This window comes from Equus asinus, chromosome 21 (assembly GCF_041296235.1).
Source record: "Equus asinus isolate D_3611 breed Donkey chromosome 21, EquAss-T2T_v2, whole genome shotgun sequence".
Classification (NCBI taxonomy): domain Eukaryota; kingdom Metazoa; phylum Chordata; class Mammalia; order Perissodactyla; family Equidae; genus Equus; species Equus asinus.
The window spans coordinates 22,649,410-22,668,492 of record NC_091810.1 but is presented as its reverse complement, the minus strand read 5'-3'; the positions used below and the strand labels follow the sequence as shown (position 1 = coordinate 22,668,492).

Below are 19,083 nucleotides of genomic sequence, written 5' to 3'. Positions count from 1 at the left end.
GAGACTTTTAATAGTATATTTCTACTCATGAGCCTCTTTTTATTCATCCTATTCAGGATTCAGGGGCCTTTTAGGCTTCCAAAGGATCACGCCTTTCTTCCTCTTGAGGACGTTTTCTTCTATTTGGGGAGGTTATTTCCTCCTCTCTGTTGTCTCTGCAGTCTATTCTGACTGTCCTAGTACACAGAAGCTGGGACCCCGTGGACTTATCTTCCATGTCCCGTCACTTTTTTTTTTGCATAGCCTCTCCCATTATCAACATCACTCACCAGAATGGCACATTTTTTACCAAGGATGAACCCATATTGACACATCATAATAACCCAAATTCATAGTTACCTTATGGTTCACTCTTGGTGTTGGATGTTTGGACAAATGTATAATGACATGTATCCATCACTATAATAGCCTACAGAGTATTTTCACTGCCCTAAAGATCCTCTGTGCTACTCCCATCCCCCAGCCCCTGGCAACCACTCCTCTTTTTAATGTCTCCATAGTTTTGCCTTTTCCAGAATGTCATCTCATTGGAATAACATGGTATGTTTCCTTTCAGATTTGCTTCTTTCACTAGTAATATGCATTTAAGTTTCCTCCAAGTCTTTTCATGGCTTGATAGCTCATTTCTTTTTAGTGCTGAAGACTATTCCAGTCCCCGGGTGTACCACAGTTTATTTATCCATTCACTTACCGAAGGACATCTTGAGTGCTTCCAAGTTTTGGCAATTATAAATAAAGCTGCTATAAACATCCGTGTGCAAGTTTTGCATGCACATAAGTTTTCAACTCTTTTGGGTAAAGACCAACTTTAACTTTTTTAAAGAACATGTTTTTCACCTCTTTGCTCTACATCCTAGAGATTTTATTCAAGATTACCTTCTAGGTTGCTGTCTCAGTCCTCACCTCCATCAGTTCTAGTACTCAGTCAGTCCATTCAGTATTTAATTTTGGCTATTTCGGTCAGATTCTTTTATTCTGTGTATTCTTTTTCCATAGCAGCCTATATTATTTTATGGATGTAAAATATTCTCAAATAATTTTGATGATCCTAAATTAGTTTTTATTAAAAAATTAAATTTGTGTTCCCTGATTTTTTTGTTCCTTTTTGGGTCAGTCATTGTGTTTCTTCTTCTTGATCCTTCTCTTCACTGTTTTCAGTTTTCCTTAGTTTTCTGGTTCAGCTGGTCTAAATGCAATTTGTGCCAGTTTGTGTTTTCCAAAGGTGGCCACACGAATATATCCTATCTCGTATACTCTTCTTATAAAGTGATGCTGACACTGTTCCATCAAGAGGTTGGGTCTTTGTTCCCTCTCCTCGAATAGGGGAGGGTCTGTCTATAGTGCAAGTGATGCTATATGACTTCCAAAGCTCAGTCATAAAGGCAATTCAATCTCTGCCTGGCTCTTTCTTGTGACAAGTCCTTTTGGAGCACTGAGCTGCCATACAAGAAGTCCAGCTGCTTCGAAGCCACTACACTGGAGAGACCATCTGGAGAAACCATATAGAGATAGAGATGCCCAAGAAGCCTGTGGTTGTCCAGCCCTCACCTCTGAATTACTCCACTGCTGAGAGGAGCAGACACAAGCTGTCCCCACTGAATTCTGCGTAAATAGCAGATTTACAAGCAGTATAAATATTGTCGTTGTTTTAAATTTTTGGTAGTTTGTAGCACAGCAGCAGATAACCAAACACTGCTCTTAATCCCAGTGACGGTCCCCAAACTGCCCTCCCCTGTGGCCTCCTGCTCCCAAGCTTCTCTTGTCCCCCAGGAAGGATTACTCTTTATTCCAGTGCTTTCCCTCTACTCTTTTCTCCATTCAGCAAATTCTGTTTCCCTTTACCTTTTACAACTTCCCCCCAATTTTTGCTCTGCTCCTAGTTCCTTTATTTTGTTTTCCTTCACAGTTGTGGTTTCAGCAGTATAAAAAAATATCTTTTTTGTCTTCTCTATAGGCCCTGGGAGGTCAAATCCTGTGTTCAATTGACCAGAAGCCTTGAAAAAGTAACACGCATACATACATATATATGTTTTCAAAATGAAACAAAAAAAATCGGAGTGGAAGAAGGGGAATGAAATAACTTAATGAAGAGAATTTTTTTGTCAGTCACACGGAATGAATTTTGAAGTTCTGGGCTGAGAACTGAGTGAGGAAGCGAACATTCAACATGAGGGAAAGTAAGGTTCAGGTATGAAAAGTCCCCTTTATTTTATTTTATTTTGGTAAGAACGCTTAATACGAGATCTATCCTCTTAAGAAATTTTAAGTGTACAATGCATTGTTATTGACTATTGGTACAATGTTGTACCGCAGCTCTCTGGAGCTGGTTCATCTTACTTAACTGAAACTTTATGCCTACTGATAAATTACTCCCCATTTCCCTCTGCTTTTCTAGCCCCTGATAACCACCATTCCAGTCTTTGATTTTATGAATTTGACTATTTTAGACTTCATATAAGTGGAATCATTCAATATCTGTCTTTCTGTGATTGGCTATTTCACTTAGTATAATGTCCTCAAGGTCCACCCACGTTGTCTCACACTGCAGAATTTCCTTCTTTTTAAAGAATTAATAGTATTCCCTTGTATGTGTATGCCACATGCTCCCAGTCAATGGAAGTGCATGTTGAGAAGTCAAGAGGCCTCCATGAACCTTCAAGAAACTGCTTTATCTTTAGCTCCATCTGAGTAAAACATTCCCATGAGGGGCTTTCTTCCATGAGCTGTTGGATGATTGGAAAAATCAGCTCATGTCTTGAGCCATGTCCCATTGTCACCACTGGATGGTGACATCTCCGAACATGAGCAACTCCACCCTTCAAGGCTATGTAGGGCATGAAACTGTTCAGAAGAGGCATTTCACACTGCATGCTGGAGAGCTGACCAATCATATCCTTTTTCGTGGGAAATACATATTCTAAATGAACAGATGTGAAGATGGGTACTTGACTAAGGTATCTCCTGAGCCTCAAGTCTCCAATCAAAGAAGTGCTGGGAGACAGAGACTGGACGGCTGGGGAAATACACCATGCTACCTCTAACTCCCTTGTATCCTTGCAATAACCTCTAATCTCAAAATGAATCTCTGGGCATGTTTGCCACAGACAACTTAAAGGAAACTAATAGGCTGAGGTATAACAACCAAAGTTATAGTTCATAATTTATTTCTCTGTTCAGCATTAGGACTTTGGAGAAGGAAATACCTCTGTCATTGCTTTGTAAAATACAAGTGATTTATAAATGGGGCTGAGGTCCTTGCCTTCTGACTATCTGCATCAGATCCACCTGTTGAGAAGATATCTTGTTTAAAATACAAATATGTGTGTCCCACTGGATACCTAATTAACTAGAATCTCTGAGGGCAGACCCCTGGAAACCCGCATTTTAACTGTTTTCTCAGACGACCCTGCGCACACTGAAGTTTGAGAACCACTATAATACAGATAGCTTTCTTCAAAGAGTGTGTGTATATGTGTAGTGGATATGCACAATCTGTGTGTCAGGGGTTTTGGGGTGGCCATTCTTAGAAGAGGTGGGGTCAATGCCATTGCCTAGAAAGGAGGGTGAAATCAGCCTTTTATATCCAAAAGCTCAAGGGGCACTCTGGGAAGTTCCCTCTGGGAAAGACAGGGAGGCAAGTGCTGTCATTTCCAGCAGGGGCAAATTCCTGCTGAGCCCACACAGACGCAGCCCCTTTGAGGAAGGGTGACCTCATGGGATGATGTCCACAAAGATGTCCATGAGGACTGGGTAAAGATTGTGGAGCGGCGTGAAGGGTTCCTTGGGTGAGGCTGGCACCCAAGGAAAGGAACAGACATGACCCACTTTTCTTCAAAGGACCCACTATCTAGGGCATGCGATTGAGTGAGCAAGAACCCACTCCCACAGTCAGCAGCCCCACTTGACAGACAGGCCATGAGCACGGCGATTTCCCTGTACATGCAGATGTGGCTATATTGGTAGTCAACATACTGAAATACTGTTGTCATGGGTGATCAATAGCTATTGTCTCAATCCCCCCTCCCCTGAAGTGTTCCCTCTACCCTGACTACTCTCACCTGGCTGCCTCACTCCAATATCCCATGATGTAGTGATCAAAGGTTAATGCCAGATACGGTGGGGGTCCCAGGACCCTGCACCAGCACAACAGCTGGCTTGTCTTCTGATCGGTTCGTGCCCACACTACACAGATGGTTGAATATTTTGGGTCACACCTGTAGTGGGTAACTTGTTTCTGATGACATTAAGTAGCTTGGAATATTAGCAGCCCTGGTAAGCCCTGGACTGAGAAATCAGGATCCTTCCAGTTGGAAGTCAAGCCAATTTCCTCGGGTTCTGAGGTCCTCTTAGGAATCCTGACATGCCAAATCAGAGAGAGCACCTCGAGAGACAGATACCAGACTCCCTCCTAATCTTGATATGTAGGGCTGTAAGCTGGTCCTAATTCAATTTCAAAAATACAGACATAGCATCAATACTAACCCAGGGATCATGCAGCAATTCATACTGGTTAAATAAGCATAAGGAATTATTATTTTTATTAAATTACCATGTATGTCACAGAAGGGTTGCTGTGTTCCTGAAAACAGATCATCAGGAATTGTGGTTTTCCTGGGCCATTTGAAGTTCAGACCACTAGAATGGACACTCCAAGAGTGTTTCTTTTTTTCTATTTTGTTCACTGATATCCCAATGCCTAGGACAGTGTCTGGCACACAGTAGGTGGTCAATAAATGTTTGTTGAATGAAACTATGATTTCAATGGATTCTCAGTTTACTGTTTTGTTTCAGCAGACACAGGAAGAAATCAGCAAGAGATATCAAATCTGTTTTGTACATAGAAGCATCCAGAGTCACTATCCCTTGTAATGGAGGGAAGCTCCCTTGGAATTTATAAATCAGTGGTTTCAGTTTGCAACCTCTGCCCTTGAGGCCAACTGCAATTCACTCTTTTATGAAGGAGTAGCACCTTAAAGATGTGACAAAAAATAAGCACGTCCATATTATTCCAGGCTAGTAACTGAGCTCTGTGAGGGAGGCTCTCATTACAGGCTCACCAGGAGGTGGGTTCTGAGCAGACCTCATCTAGACCCAGGAGTTGATCTCAAGAGGCCAGACGGATGTATGGATGACACGAAAGTCTTCAGATTGATCTCCCTTTGTCAGGTTTCTTCCTGGGGTTTCACTCGTTTTGCATTTTCTGTTTGGTTCTCTCAGCCTCATTAGATGATTCCTTAAACATTCATTCCCAGCTATTTTTTCCCTTTTCTTTCTGAGCCCACAACAGCCAAACCCTTAACATAAAAGCCCCAGAGAGAACTGGCAGGCTGTTTAAATTCAGTAGATTTTAGTTGCATTAGGACAATCACACTAAATTAAAACAAACGAAAAACACCTCCTTTAAGGGTGGTTCACCTGAACATTAACCAGCAATGCTAATCGTGATATTAATAGCTGTAATTTCTTCAGCACCTACTATGTGGCCCAGGTACTTTACATACATAAGCTAACTTTCATGTTGGTAAGAACAGCAAAACTGAGGATTCGAGAGATTGCCTTGCAGAGTGCAATGAGGCAGAATCAGAAATCTTGATATAAAGGTGACCATAATATATTCCGTGCAAAAGGCAAGTTTTACAACATCATGTTATACTTAATCTTAATAGAAAATATACCTAAACACATACATATGCACTCACATAATATATGTTCGTAAATGTATGAGAAAAATGTGCAGAAAGCTGTGCACCCTTAGGCAAGTTACGCACCTTCTCTAAGCCTTGGTTTTTACATCTGCAAAGCAGGGGTCGTAAAAGTATCCATCACAGAGAAAGGGTATGAGGATTATATGAAACAGTCTATGTAAAGCATTTTGCACAGTGCTTGACACAAAAATGAGTCCTTGATCCATTTTTGGCTATCATTGTGATTATTACGAAAGAAAATTCAGCAAACTGTCAGCAGTGAGTACCTTTAGGGAGTGAAGCTGGGGGTCAGGGAGGGGATGGCAATATGTGCTTTCTACTTTACTCACATCTGGGTTGTTCGAAGCATTTGCATCGATCAGATGCTACTTCTATTATATAATATAATGTCAATTATTTTAGAAAAAATACCTCTCATTCCAAAAATTATTTCCCCAAATGCCTTTATCTTCCTCTACAAGCAACCAGTAAAATAATAATGAACTGTTTTGGAATCTGAAAGGTCTATTCAAGTGCTTCTGTTCCGTAGCATATTTTTGGCCCGAGAGCAGCGTGCAGGCGCCGGTTATTAGCAGTGTTTTCTTTGGACGCCCTGAAGCAGCCTTGCCCGGCGCATCGGCAGAGCAGACCGCCTGCCTAGGCCTGGTCAACGCCGGCGGTGTTTTGGACCGACGTGTCAATCCTGAAAGCTTCCCGTCCGCCTTTGAACTCAGCAGCAGATGAAAACCTCCCCGCTACTCCCAGAGATCCCAGACGATCCCGCTGCGTGTCAGAACTCTGTGCCCGGCGTCCGCCGCCAGGAGCAGCCCCTGCAGAGCGCCCCGCAGCCGCCAGCGGGAGCTCAAAGGCGGCGGCGCCGGCCGGAGCCCGGGAAGCCACGTGGTGCCGAGCGCGTCGCGTCCGTGGCGCCTCGCTCGCTGCCTTCGCAAGCCATCCGCGGAAACCAGAGGCCTCCTTTCAGAAGGTGCACAGAAGTTCACTTACATCTCACTTTTCGGCGCCCGCCTCCGTTATCAAAGGTTGCTGTTAGGGATTTAATAAAAGCAGTCTAAAACACTGCCAAAGAAAAGGGATCCGAATGGAGAGAGGGCTGCAGAGTGGCCACAGCTTCATTCACTGGGAAGCATTTACAGACCTCCCTACCAGGTGTCAGACCCGCAGCCAGACGCTGGGGCTGCCCCGGTGAGAAAGACAATCCCTGCCTTCCGAAGGCCTCAGTCTGGAGAATAATAGTAGGGTAAAAGACGGTTAAGATGAAACCATTTTGTTCTGCTTTTGGCTGAAACGCCAAAATAATAGATGTCACATAACGTCATCCTGTGTGAGATCTCCGTGAAAGACTTGCGAAAAGGATGGCGTTGAGGTGCTGAAGCCTTCACCCCTGCTGAAAGGGACCCAGCGGGGGAAATGAAAGAACAGGGTTTGAAGAGAGCTGTTGATGAGTTGAGTCGTCGTCGTCGTCCCCAGCACCCCCCCCCATCCTCACTCCCAGTGAGGGGATGTGCGAGGGTACCTGCTAGTCATTTGAAACCTCCCAAAAGGGCCTTTAAAGGGACCACTTAGAGAGGCCAGGGGGAGCAGCGAACTCCTGCCTGAGCCATCTAAAATGTGTGGCACTGGGGCTGGGCCAGCTGTCCTGACTGAGGAGCAAAATCTCCATAGCCAATCCATAAATCAAAATTGGGGTGAGTTTATTATGAGCCAGATCTGAGGACTAGCCTGGGGCCTTCCTTCCTTGAGGAAGGAAGGCCACCAAAGAAGTGGGGGTACAGAGTGGTTATATAGCATCAAAGAGCATGAATCACATAGGATTGGAATGTCCCTTTTACAACAGTCGTGAGATTGCCTAGCTGGCACAGCGATTCGCACAGCAGGTAGCAGGTCTGCTGTCTCGAGCTGGGTGGTCACAGGGTGGGCGCAGCAATCAATTCCTAGCCTAGAGAGATGCTTATCCTTGAGGAAATCCCAATGGGGGGGAAGTTGCATCTTTATGTTAAGGGCATTTGGTCTTGTCTTTGGGACATAGGAAATGCTTAAAGCAGATGTACAACGCATGCTCAACGGCCATGTCAGGGCCTCTTGGAAAAACAAGGTCAGGCTGAATTAGTTTTACACCAAGTGGCTTCCTCATATACTCCAATATATCCTATTGCTTTCCATTTGTTTGTCACCACCCCGGTTGTGGGGCTTTGATATGGAATCCCTAGGAAGGGAACCCACCAGGAGACAGAAGCAGCTAGTCCAGCCCTATGTCCTTCCCAATGGTCCAATCTGCAGCTGGCTCCACACCCGGGGCAGGGGGGGCGGGGGGTGGTGGGGAGGGCAGGAGAAATTTGTATCTAAAATAAACTTTTGTTTTTTTTCAATTTCTTAAAACTAGACCTATTTGTTACTGATCCTGAGGTGTGTGCAGTGACTTCAGGTGTCAGCAGGATGTGTTTGTTATGTAAGGGTGACAGGGGCAGGGGAAGAATCAGTGCACCGAGCAGTGGCATGCCAGGGGGGCCCTGGGGCCGCAATAAAGGGGTGCATTGTCTGTAGAGAAGGTAAATGCAGTAGTAAGCCAACAGTTGATCTGCTTGTTATTACCACTGTGCTGGCACTATTTGGAACAGTGTCCATGATAAGACTCTTCTCCTGCCTGGGGCCACCCCTGCTGCTCCCACCTGTTGGTAGCCATTGCCCCAGAGTGGATTTAAAGGACACAACGGCAGGAAATAGAAAAAAAAGACCTATTGTTGAATCCAGGGTCCTTAATGGGGAGCAATTTTGCCCCCCAGGGATATCTGGCAATGTCCGGAGACATGTTTGGATATGACAACTGGGGGCGAGGATGTCCTGCTGGCACCTAGTGAGTGGAATCCAGGGATGCTGCTAAAGATCCTACAGTGCACAGGACACAACACAGGATTATCTGGCCCCAAATGCCAAGAGTGCCAAGGTTGAGAAAACCCGGCCTTGACATTGCAAGGACAGGATCTATACTAAGGGCTCCTAAGGCGCCAGTGAGGACAGCCCAGAGAGGGTTCCCAAAGGACATTGCTGCAGACCGTGGACCCTTAGAAGAATGGGATTATGCCAAATCTTCTGGTAGGAAACACAGGAACACAGGAAAGAGAGTTTCCACATTAGGCATGGAATCTCAAACGTGAGAAGTAAGAACAGTGCCATTTAGTGAGCACTTTCTGTGTGCAGGGCACTGTGCCAAGAGATTCTGTAACACTGTTGCATTTAACCTTCATGCCAACACTGAGAAATAGATATTGTCTCCGTTTTAGGCTCAGGAAGGTGAAATACTTTGCCAAAAGTCAGAAGTGAGAGAAGTGGGGTGCAGACCCACACCTACTTGACTCCAAAATACTTGCATTTACCCGTCAAACCATACACTGACTAGCAACTAAAAAACAGAACCAAAAAGTAACGATGACCCGGATGAAGCAGGGACTCACTTAAAAAAAAAATAATGCTTCTATTCTGTATTTCCATGTTCTTTTATTTTTCTATCATTCCCTCTACTTTGCTGTATTTTCTTTTGTTTCTCTACCTCTCTTTGTTCCTTTCATAGATAGTCTTTGTTTTTGTTTGATTCTTAAATTTATTTTAGACAGGATTATTATCAGAGCACTTGACAGAAACTCAGATCCAAGCGGCTTAAGGAGAGAGAGAGTGGCTGTCTCATATAATTGAAAAATTCAGAATAACGGGTTCAGGCCTGGCTGAATCAGGGTGCTCCAAGAAACAAACCAAAACCCTTTGGATCCCTTTCTCCTCTGCTGGATGGTCATGTGGATGTTTCTGAGTTCCACTGATGACTTTTTTCTCAGTTTTTTGTGCCACTTGATGCTTCTTTGTTTCTTTTAAATATTCGGAATCATAGACTATCAAAGTTGAAAGAGTTATCTCAAAGATTTTAGGGCATTCTGTATGATATGGTAATGGTGTATACTTGACATTATGCATTTGTCAAAATCCATAGGATTGTACAACACAGAGTGATCTCTGACGTACCCTATGGACTTTACTTAGTGATAGTGTCGCAATAGTGGTTCACCAATTGTAATAAATGTAACAAAAGTAATTGGAGAAGCTGGAGAGAGGAGAGGGGTATGAGAACTCTCTGTACTGTCTGCTCAATTTTCTGTAAACCTAAAACTCCTCTAAAAAAATAAAGGCTATTTAAAAAAGGAATTATTTCCTTTCCCATATAGGAATTCCATCCTGAACATTTCAGTCAGGCTGCTATGAAATCATAAGATTTTAGAGATAAGAAGTTCTTAAATTTTATCTTATCCAAAACCTTCACTTCATAGATAGGGAAACTGAAGCCAGAGAGGGGAAGTGACTTGCCCAAGATCGCACAGCTATTTAGTTTTTAAAGCCGGGATAAGAACTTTTTATTCAAGATAAGGCTTTTACTTCCTAGCAGAGTGCTCTTTGCATCACTCCACACTCTACTGAGTATCTGTTTCCACCTCTGGAATTCTCATATGATTGGCTTTTCTTAAAATGCAGTCAACTAGCTCAGTTTTAGAATAATGGGGAATGTTCCATCTAAAGAGAACTCCCTAACTGGTTCTTTCTTCCCTTTTCCTGAAGGCTGACTCTCTCCTTTTAAAAGAAAGAGCTGACGTTCTGCCCCTTCCAAATGTTGGGGGGCTATCTATATGACCCGGAGTGACATCCATGGCTAATGAAAAATCCTGGCTCCTTGACTGACTTGGCCAAAACGCAGAAATGGCCTGTGGAGAAGGCCCAGGTGCTGTCATTTTAAGATGCTATGAGGCTGATAATTAGGCGAGTGGGAACATATGGAATGTGTCACACCCATTTTATTCTTCGGCCAAAGCTATTATCCCCTTAGACAAATGCACAGCAAACAAAACAGATGCCCGAGAGATGATATTTCAGAGTCCCCATACTGACCATGACTTTATTGATTTAAGCAGAAATGGTCTCTCTTCTTAAGGAGATTGCAATTTAAAATCATGTCTCTAAATGTGATGTTGCCTCCCCTGTGCCTACGCTTTCTGAGAGCTAAGATTAGAATGGTCTTCAAGGATGCATCCTGCGCTGAGGCCGTAGAATGGTACCTTTCTTACGCAACAGCTTTACTACAAACACATGGGTTAGTCTTATCTCCTGCCCCCGTCCTCACCATCCACATCCCCAGGAGACTGGGATTCCTAACCTTTACATATGGTATGTGACTGAGCACATGATCCTGCATTCCCATTCTTTGAACCTAATTCTAGACAAAGTTCAAAGGGAATAGTGTACCCGCAGGACTGTGTACACTATTGAACTAACTCCAGCAGAAAATGTCTCCTCAGTTACAGCATCAGATAAAGGTGGGATCCCTACCTCTGTTTTACAGATGAGAAACTGAGCCCCTGAGTTGTTACCAAATGCCCCAAGTCACTATGTTCCAGAAATAATAACTAGCATTTAATGAATGTCAGCGCTATGCCAGGCACTATTAGAAGAGCTGTATGTGGGCTCGTACATTCACTTCTAGCAGTAATCCTTTGAGGCAGATAACAATATTGTCTCCCTTTACAGTAAACAGAGGCACAGAGAGGTTAAGCAACTTGCAGAGTTCACACAGTTGATAGGTAGAGGAGCTGGTGTCAGAAGCAGTCATTCTAACTATGTAAGCTATATGCAGTAAGTATATCATCCTGCCTTTCATGATTTTACTTAATCTAATTTAATATTATTTTATTGAATCTTCATTCTAATGCTATGAATTAGGTATCATCAGTGGTGTGCTGATAAATGCCTAACAGCGAGCTCTCTGAGGAAGAGGGCGGATCCTGATTTATGGTGGTTGCCAGTTTCGATGGTGTCAACATTCCCGCCATGGCCAGTTTCAAGCTGCCAATGTGACGTTGATGAGCACAGAGTTAGGCAGAGATGTTCAGCAGCTCTCCATTATACGGATGCATCATACATCGTCTGTGTCTTTCCATCATATGCATACATGTAGATAGCTTCAGGAACATAGATAAATTGTAGTAAAATAATCAGGAAATGATGAATTTTGAGTATTTATTGCCTTTCTTTATAATAACATTTATTCAACTGTAAGTTAAGTGAACAAAGGAAGCTATAGAGTAATGCCTAGAACATAGTCCCATTTTTGTATATAAGACAAAACTCCCCCCCAACATATAAGTGTTAATTTGATTTAAAAAAAAAGGGAAACTGTTAAAATGAGTTACTTCAGAGACGAAGGATTGAGGATGCCAAGAGACAGATGACATTTTTCTTGTCACACCCTTGTATTGTTTGATTTTTTACAACTACCATATTGCGCTTTACAGTAAAAAATAAGTTATAAAGCCTTTTTAAAATGGGAAACTAGAACTGGGAGATAAGAAGTGACTTTTTCATGAAATAGTTTTAGAGGTGAAGGGAATTACAATAATTGTAAAGGTTGAGGAATGTTCAATTTCTCGTTTTGAAACGAGTTTGTTCACTTGTTCATTGTCTTTCCCGCCGGAATGGAAGCTCGGTGACGACTGAGACCTAAGTGTCAACAAAGCCGTGGTCCTAGTCCCCATCGTCACTGCCTTCAACTAACACAGCAGCCTCCTAAAGCAGCTCACTGCTTCTGCGTTTTCCCTCTGGACCAGTTTGCTAGGGCTGCAGAAACAAAGGACCGGAAACTGTGTAGCTTAAAACCACAGAAATTTATTGTCTCGCGGTTCCAGAGGCTAGAAGTCCAAGGTCAAGGTATTGGCAAGGTTGGTTCCTTCTGAGGCTGTGGGAGAGAATCTGTTCTGTGCCTCTCCCCTGGCTCCTGGTGGGTCGCTGGCAATTCCTTGGTGTTCCCTGGCTTGCAGCTGCAACACTGCGTGCAGTCTCTGCCTCTGTCATCACATGGCCTTCTCTCCTCCTGCATCTGTTTCTCTTCTCTTCTTCCAGTCAGTTTGGGTTAAGGGCCCACTCTACCCCAGTACAACCATTGTAACTGATTACACCTGCAATGGCCTTATTTCCTAACAAGGTCACATTCTGAGGTACCGGGGGTTAGGACTCCAACATATCTTTTGGGGGTTGGGGACACAATTCAACCCATAATGCCTTCCTATAGCCAATCCTCCACGAGGCTGCAAGAGTGAACTTTTATTTTTTTCTAGTGAGGAAGATTGTCCCTGAACTAACAGCTGTACCAATCTTTCTTTATTTTGTATGTGGGATGCTGCCACAGCATGGCTCGATGAGAGGTGCTAGGTCCACACCTGGGATCCAAACCCATGAACCCAAGGCCTCTGAAGTGGAGCACATGAACTTAACCACTACACCACCAGGTGGCTTCCACAGTGAACTCTTCAAAGTATAAACTGGCTCACTCTCCTGGCTTCTTTCTCATCACTCCAAGAATAAAATCTGAACTAGGGTCACTGTGCCCTATTTCATCTGGCCCCTGCCTTTTTCTCTGTCCACATCTCTTCCCAATCCCTGCCTTATTAATCTGAGCTAGCCACACTGGCCATCTCTATGTTCCCGGAGCTTTCCATGCTCCTTTCCCTTCCAGGGTCTCTGCCACCCTTCTGTCTGGAAAGTGCTTCCACCAGACGTGTGTCTGGCTCTCCGCACTTCTTCCCAAACCAGAACTACCTCCTCCGAGAGGTCTACTTTGACCCTAACTAGAACAGTGGGCACTCTTGTCTCCTTCTCCGTCTTGTCTCCTTTTGTTGCTCATTTTTCTTCATAAAGCTCAGTACTACGTGGCATTATATCTCATGTTTGTTTATTATATTATATGTCTCCTCACTAGAATGTAAGCTCCATGAAGGCAGGGATTGTTTTTTAATTTGAAAGCCTTGTAGGTATTTTTATTTATCTGTCAAATAAATTAGGCTTTTGAGCAGGCAACTCGTTTACATTGTTAAAAGTCAAAATGATGTAAAAAGATAACCAGAGAAATCTCATTCCCATTCCTGCCTTTGCCCATCCAATTTCCTCTACCCCCATAGGAAACCATTTTTATTAGTCTTCCAATATTTCTTTATGGAAATACAATACACATTTGCTTATATGGACACATATGCTTTTTTTCCCAACTCGCACAGAAAATACTATATACATATTCTGCACCTTGTATTTATGTTCCTTGAAAATATTTCTTGCACATCATTCCATACCAGTTTATAGAGAACTTCCTCATTCTCTTTTTACAGCTTCATAGCATTCCCTTTTGAGGACCTACTATAGTTTATTTCATCAGTTCCCTCTTGATAAACACTTGTGACTTCCTCTCTTTTGCTATTACCAAAAATGTAGGATAGGGATTTTTATGCTGAATACTCCAGAGTCTTGAAGTCTTTCTGCACAGAGGAGACAGTCAAAAAACAATTGTAGAAAGAATGAACAATGAATTCATCAACATTAATGAATGAAGGAGCGGTGGCAGAAAAGGGAGTCCCACTGGGCTGCCGGTACGCTGTGCTGCGGAGAGGCCCCACCAGGGGGCGCTGCAGGAGGCGGGCGCGCCTGGCCGGCGGGCCACGCCGCTCTTGCCGTGCGCGCCGACGGCGGAGCGGGGACGAGCGTAGGGGTAGGGCAAGTCATATGACCCGCTCGGCTTCCTGGCTCCGGCCGCCGCCGCCCGCCCGTGTCCGTCAGCGTTGTGCCGGGGCCCCGAGGAGCCGTTGAGGGGTCCGGGCCGAGGAGCGCTCGTGTGGACGTCGTCGCTGCCGCTGGCCGCCTGCCCGCCTGTCCGTCGTCCCTCCCTGCCGCCATCATGCTGGCGCTCATCTCCCGCCTGCTGGACTGGTTCCGCTCGCTCTTCTGGAAGGAGGAGATGGAGCTGACGCTCGTGGGGCTGCAGTACTCGGGCAAGACCACCTTCGTCAATGTCATCGCGGTGAGTGCCCCCGGCTCCCCCGCCCGGGGCCCGCGGCCCGCGAGTCCGGCCCAGCGTCGGCCCGAAGGCCTGGGCTGGGGCTCCCCTTGGCGCGATGGGGCTAATGAGGGTGTGGGGGGACTTGTGCATGCCATGCTTGTCACCTCCCTGAAGGCCAGGATTTGGAGTTTCTCGCGGCTTGATGGCTGAGGTGTAGCGCCGAGATCGGCAGCTGAAGGGTTAATTCCATTTAGTCATCTTCTTCAAAGGGCTGTGTCCTCAATGGAGCCGGGGCTTGGAATGGGTGAAATTGGGCTTGCCACATATTTCAAGCGATTGGGGTTTCCTTCGGGTTTCTTCTGGGGGGCAGCTGAAGTGTTAAGACCAGCCTGTCACTTTCCCGACGGGTGGGACTCTGCGAGTCCGTCGGTCCGGTGAGAAAGCGTAAGAATGAGAGCCACCCCTAAGTCGCCAGTCGGGGACGAAGAGCCCTGTGGCGAGGCAAGCAGGAGACCTATGTGGGCTCCTTGCTGAATTCCGCGAGCAGCTTGTCGCCTGTAATTCAGTTACTGGTTTTCATTCGTTCCCCCTGGGACCGAGATCAAGTTGATTGCCTCTGCGCTCACTGGGAGAAACTGGGAAGAGAGACTTCCAGCCAGTCCACAGCATTTATTAAGCCAAGCAGTTAGGGGTCTTCGCTTTTCCAGAGCAGATTGTCTGAAGCGAAAGGCTAAGATGGATCTGCCATCAGCATAAAGTTGACTACCTTGAAAAGAGGGCTTGGTCTCTGGCAGCGGTGTTTCTCACTTGAAGAGAAGGGCAGGAACATAGCTTATTCCAGGCCCAAGGAATGGGTGTCTGGGAGGGACATTGTCCTGGGAACCAATATACAATGTGGTGTTTATTCAGCAGCGACTGAGTGGAAGGATGATTATTAAATTTTGCTTGTTTGCTTGGCTGGTGAAGGAATAAGAGCGAAAGATTCTCGTCAATCTTTATTTAGAGCCCAGGAGTTGCTGTGACTCAGTCTTTCCTGCTAGGGGCCTGTACTTGTCAGGGATGAGCTTTAGAACTATTCTAAAGAGAGATGGCAGCAGTTCTTCCACTTTAAGGTGATGGTTGAAATCTTTATTTAATAGGAGACTAGCTGTCCGACTGGTTTGGTTACAGCAATGATTGAAACACGGTTCCCTTGTTGGAGAAAACATGTAACTTGTGACTTTTCGTCCTTGCAGTAGTAGAGCGACAGGAGTGAGTAAGACTTGGAGAAAAAGATTAGCAGAAATCCAAACTTCTTTGAGGAATGTTGCGTATAAGTATCAAGAAAATTTACTTACTTGTTTGGCTGTTTTTGTAATTTTTTTTTTTTGGCTTGGGATGACTATCTTTTCAGCAGGTATAGTAGAGTGGAATGTGTATCTAATACTACTGAAATTAATAAGGAAAAACTTTGGGCTAGGTAGCCATACTAGAACTTTTATATGATATGGAAAAGATCAGCCTGAATGCAGCTGAGCTCAATTAACTGTAAATTTTCTGGTATTCCCTTAAGAATTGGAGTTTCCTTGTAAATCCTATCCTTTTGACAAGATTGAATTAATTTATAGTGTAAATAGGTGTATCACAACAATCGATTGTTGTATTTTTTGCAGAGAAATAGGTGTGCTTGGGAAACCTAAAAAAGTTTGGTAAATCCCAGAGGAACTTCTAAAAACAAGCAGGATTTTCATGTCTATGTTGTTAGTAGACAGCGTAGCTTAATATAATGAGCATGAACTTTGAAGTCAAGCAACCCTGGGTTTGCAGTCTGGCTCTGCCGCTTAGCAGCCTTGTATCTTCTTTCAGTCTTTGCTTTCTCTTCCATTAAACGTAGATAATAATGTGTTTCTTACAGAGTTACTCTGAGGAGTCAATGAAATGACAGATGTTAAGTATTAGCACCATGCCTGCCCATAGAAGGGACTAGGTGAATGGTAACCATTGTTATTGTTTATAATGCACACATTTGTTTAATGCAGAAACAATATTTTGAAAAATTCCGAAGGGAATTAGCTGGGGTCCTTTCCTTCTTTGGGTCTGTGTATGTGCCCAAATGTGGGCTGCTGTAGTGGATTTATGGACTGTGGCAAGTAATCAAGTCATGGAGCCCCTCCCCCTTTCTTTTTTGCATTAAATTGTTTTAACAACAACAAAACTTCTGGAAAGCTGTTGAATTCAGAATGAACCAGTGGTTCCACTATTATTTTAACATTAGACTATTCTTTTTGAATTATAAGGATATGAGTAGGTTCTGTTAATAAAAGAAATCTGGACTGTAATTGGCTATGGCCTTTAAGATGCTGAAAAAAAAAGACACTTCAGTAAATTTCATACATTGTTTTTTTAAACCTCAGACTCCAACCTAATCTGTGATTCTTATGGAATATATTGAGGGTGAGGAAAAAGTTAGTAGTTAAAGGTGATTTTATAGACTTTTAGATAGAAACAATGTGTCCAACATAGTAAATTTAGCCTTATCATTTAAAAAAGTCAACTGCACTATTCTTTGTATTTTGTATAAAATGTTTGATTTATAGACTCAGAAATAACAGATGTGTTGAGCGCTATGTATCATTTGAGAAAGTTGGCCCTTTATTTGCTCAGGTTCAGCAAGTGACTTCCCAGGTCTGAAAAGCTTCAGGTGAAGCCAATTTTGTTTTAGTAAGAATCAACTTTTTGTAACATCAAATTAAAATGTGGCTATATCTTCTGCCTTAAAAGTTAATCTAATAGATGTCATTTAACTTTCTCAAAAAGTCTGTGAAGCTGAATTACTTATATGTAGGGTTTGGTCCATTCTGAAATTAGGCAGTTTACCTACAGAGAGGTTCATTCCTAAAATTTGTATTCTTATGGTTTTAAGCTGAAATGATACTTCATTTTATCTAATATTTTATGTAGAGACGTTTAGTACGCATTATGTTCTCTTTGTTTTGGAGATTAAAAAAAGAAACACTTCTAGTCTTTACTGTTCTGATTAGTGTTAGGGCATGAAATACTGCCCACTGCTAAATATTCTGGCAGTTATTGCATAATAAATCATGTGCCCTGTATATGTAATGTATGTTGAGTAATTTTTATCTTTCACTGAGCCTCTTAGATGGGTTATAGGATAGTTAATAAATGTTTAATATGATTTATCACTGTTACAGGATAAGTTTTATAGACATTGTGTATTTTTGAAATGAGTAGTGTAAATATTTGTCTACATTTTTGTGAAGTGTTGATACCTTGAAGTTTAATACAAAGAAAAGTTTATTACTGCTGAGAATTAGGTAAGGGAAATATTAGGGAAGATTGTAGAAATCTGAGCCTAGAATCATATTTTAAGAGTTTGTAGAAACCTTAAATAAGTGGTTTAATTTTACCTTCATTTTATAGATGTAGCTAGGAGATCCAGAAAGGTGAAATTCCTAAGACAGAAAAGCTAATTAGTAGCAGAGATAAAATTAGAACCCAAGGCCAGTGCACTGTTTTCCTTGTCTGTCTCTGTAGATCCAGCTGAGGTTAGAACTACAGAGCTGTGAATTGTGATAGATTAATCCTTTACAAATCTTTTTTGTATATAATTATACTCTTTTTATGAATCTGGAGAGCAGTTTAAATCCAAGCATCTTAAGCGTGTTGACTAAGATTTGAGGACTAAATGTGTGTGTGTGTGTGTGTGTGTGTGTGTGTGTATGTCTGTCTGTCTATTTGAGGACATGAAGTAGGAGTAGTGGAATATTATAGTATTATGGTTGGACTTTTAAATAACTGGCTAAGAGGCATTATTGGGCTATTGAACTATGTTTAATATCTTTAAAAAGCAGAAATAATTCTGTGTTTGATCAGCATGCTTATTATTTAATTACTGGGGGGTAAGAATGGCAAAAACAGTTTTTAAAGAAAATATGCTGTGGCTCAAGTCTAAAGTTTACCAAATCTGAAACTTTACTCTGGAAGCTAGCCTTCCAATGACGTCGTCTTCAAATATAGATTCGGAGTTGTGGAATATGAAGCATCCTGCCAGGGAGCACCTCTTCAGATTTCTTTGTCCCCGTCCCCTCTCCCATTATTTTTTCCATGCAGACCTAGAATCTCAAAATGTTCTTGTTAAGAAGCTGAGTGCAATTTAAATTACTTGTTAAGAAGCTAATGCATTTTAAATTACTGACTTAGAGGATATTTCACAACTTAAAGCACTTTTTAAGTTTCTAAAAAAGATAAAGTGGATGGTCACTGAACATGGAATACAAAATGCATTGCACCTATCAAAAATAGTTACTTAAAGATTATTTTTAGAAGATTTTTTTCCTGATCATCAAAATAATACAGGGCCATTAGTAGAAATTTGAAAAGAATAGTATAAAGTGGAAGAAACCACTTACCTCCACCATCCAAGGTTAACTACTGTCCACATTTCAAAGTATTCCCTTTTTGTCTTTTTAAAAATGTATACATCCAAATGCCTTTTTAAAAAGTTTTGAGATGATACTATTTATAATG

General features: G+C 42.8%; 1 protein-coding gene across 1 annotated transcript in view; it reads left to right on the top strand.

The window, feature by feature from the left end:
• Positions 1–14,226: 14,226 nt before the first annotated feature.
• ARL8B (ARF like GTPase 8B) overlaps positions 14,227–19,083 on the top strand; it is a 43,230-nt gene continuing 38,373 nt past the window's right edge. The window contains exon 1 of the mRNA XM_014868373.3: positions 14,227–14,577. Within this exon, the coding sequence (XP_014723859.1) occupies positions 14,455–14,577 (123 nt within the window). The 5' untranslated portion in view covers positions 14,227–14,454. The remainder of the gene's footprint in view (positions 14,578–19,083) is intronic.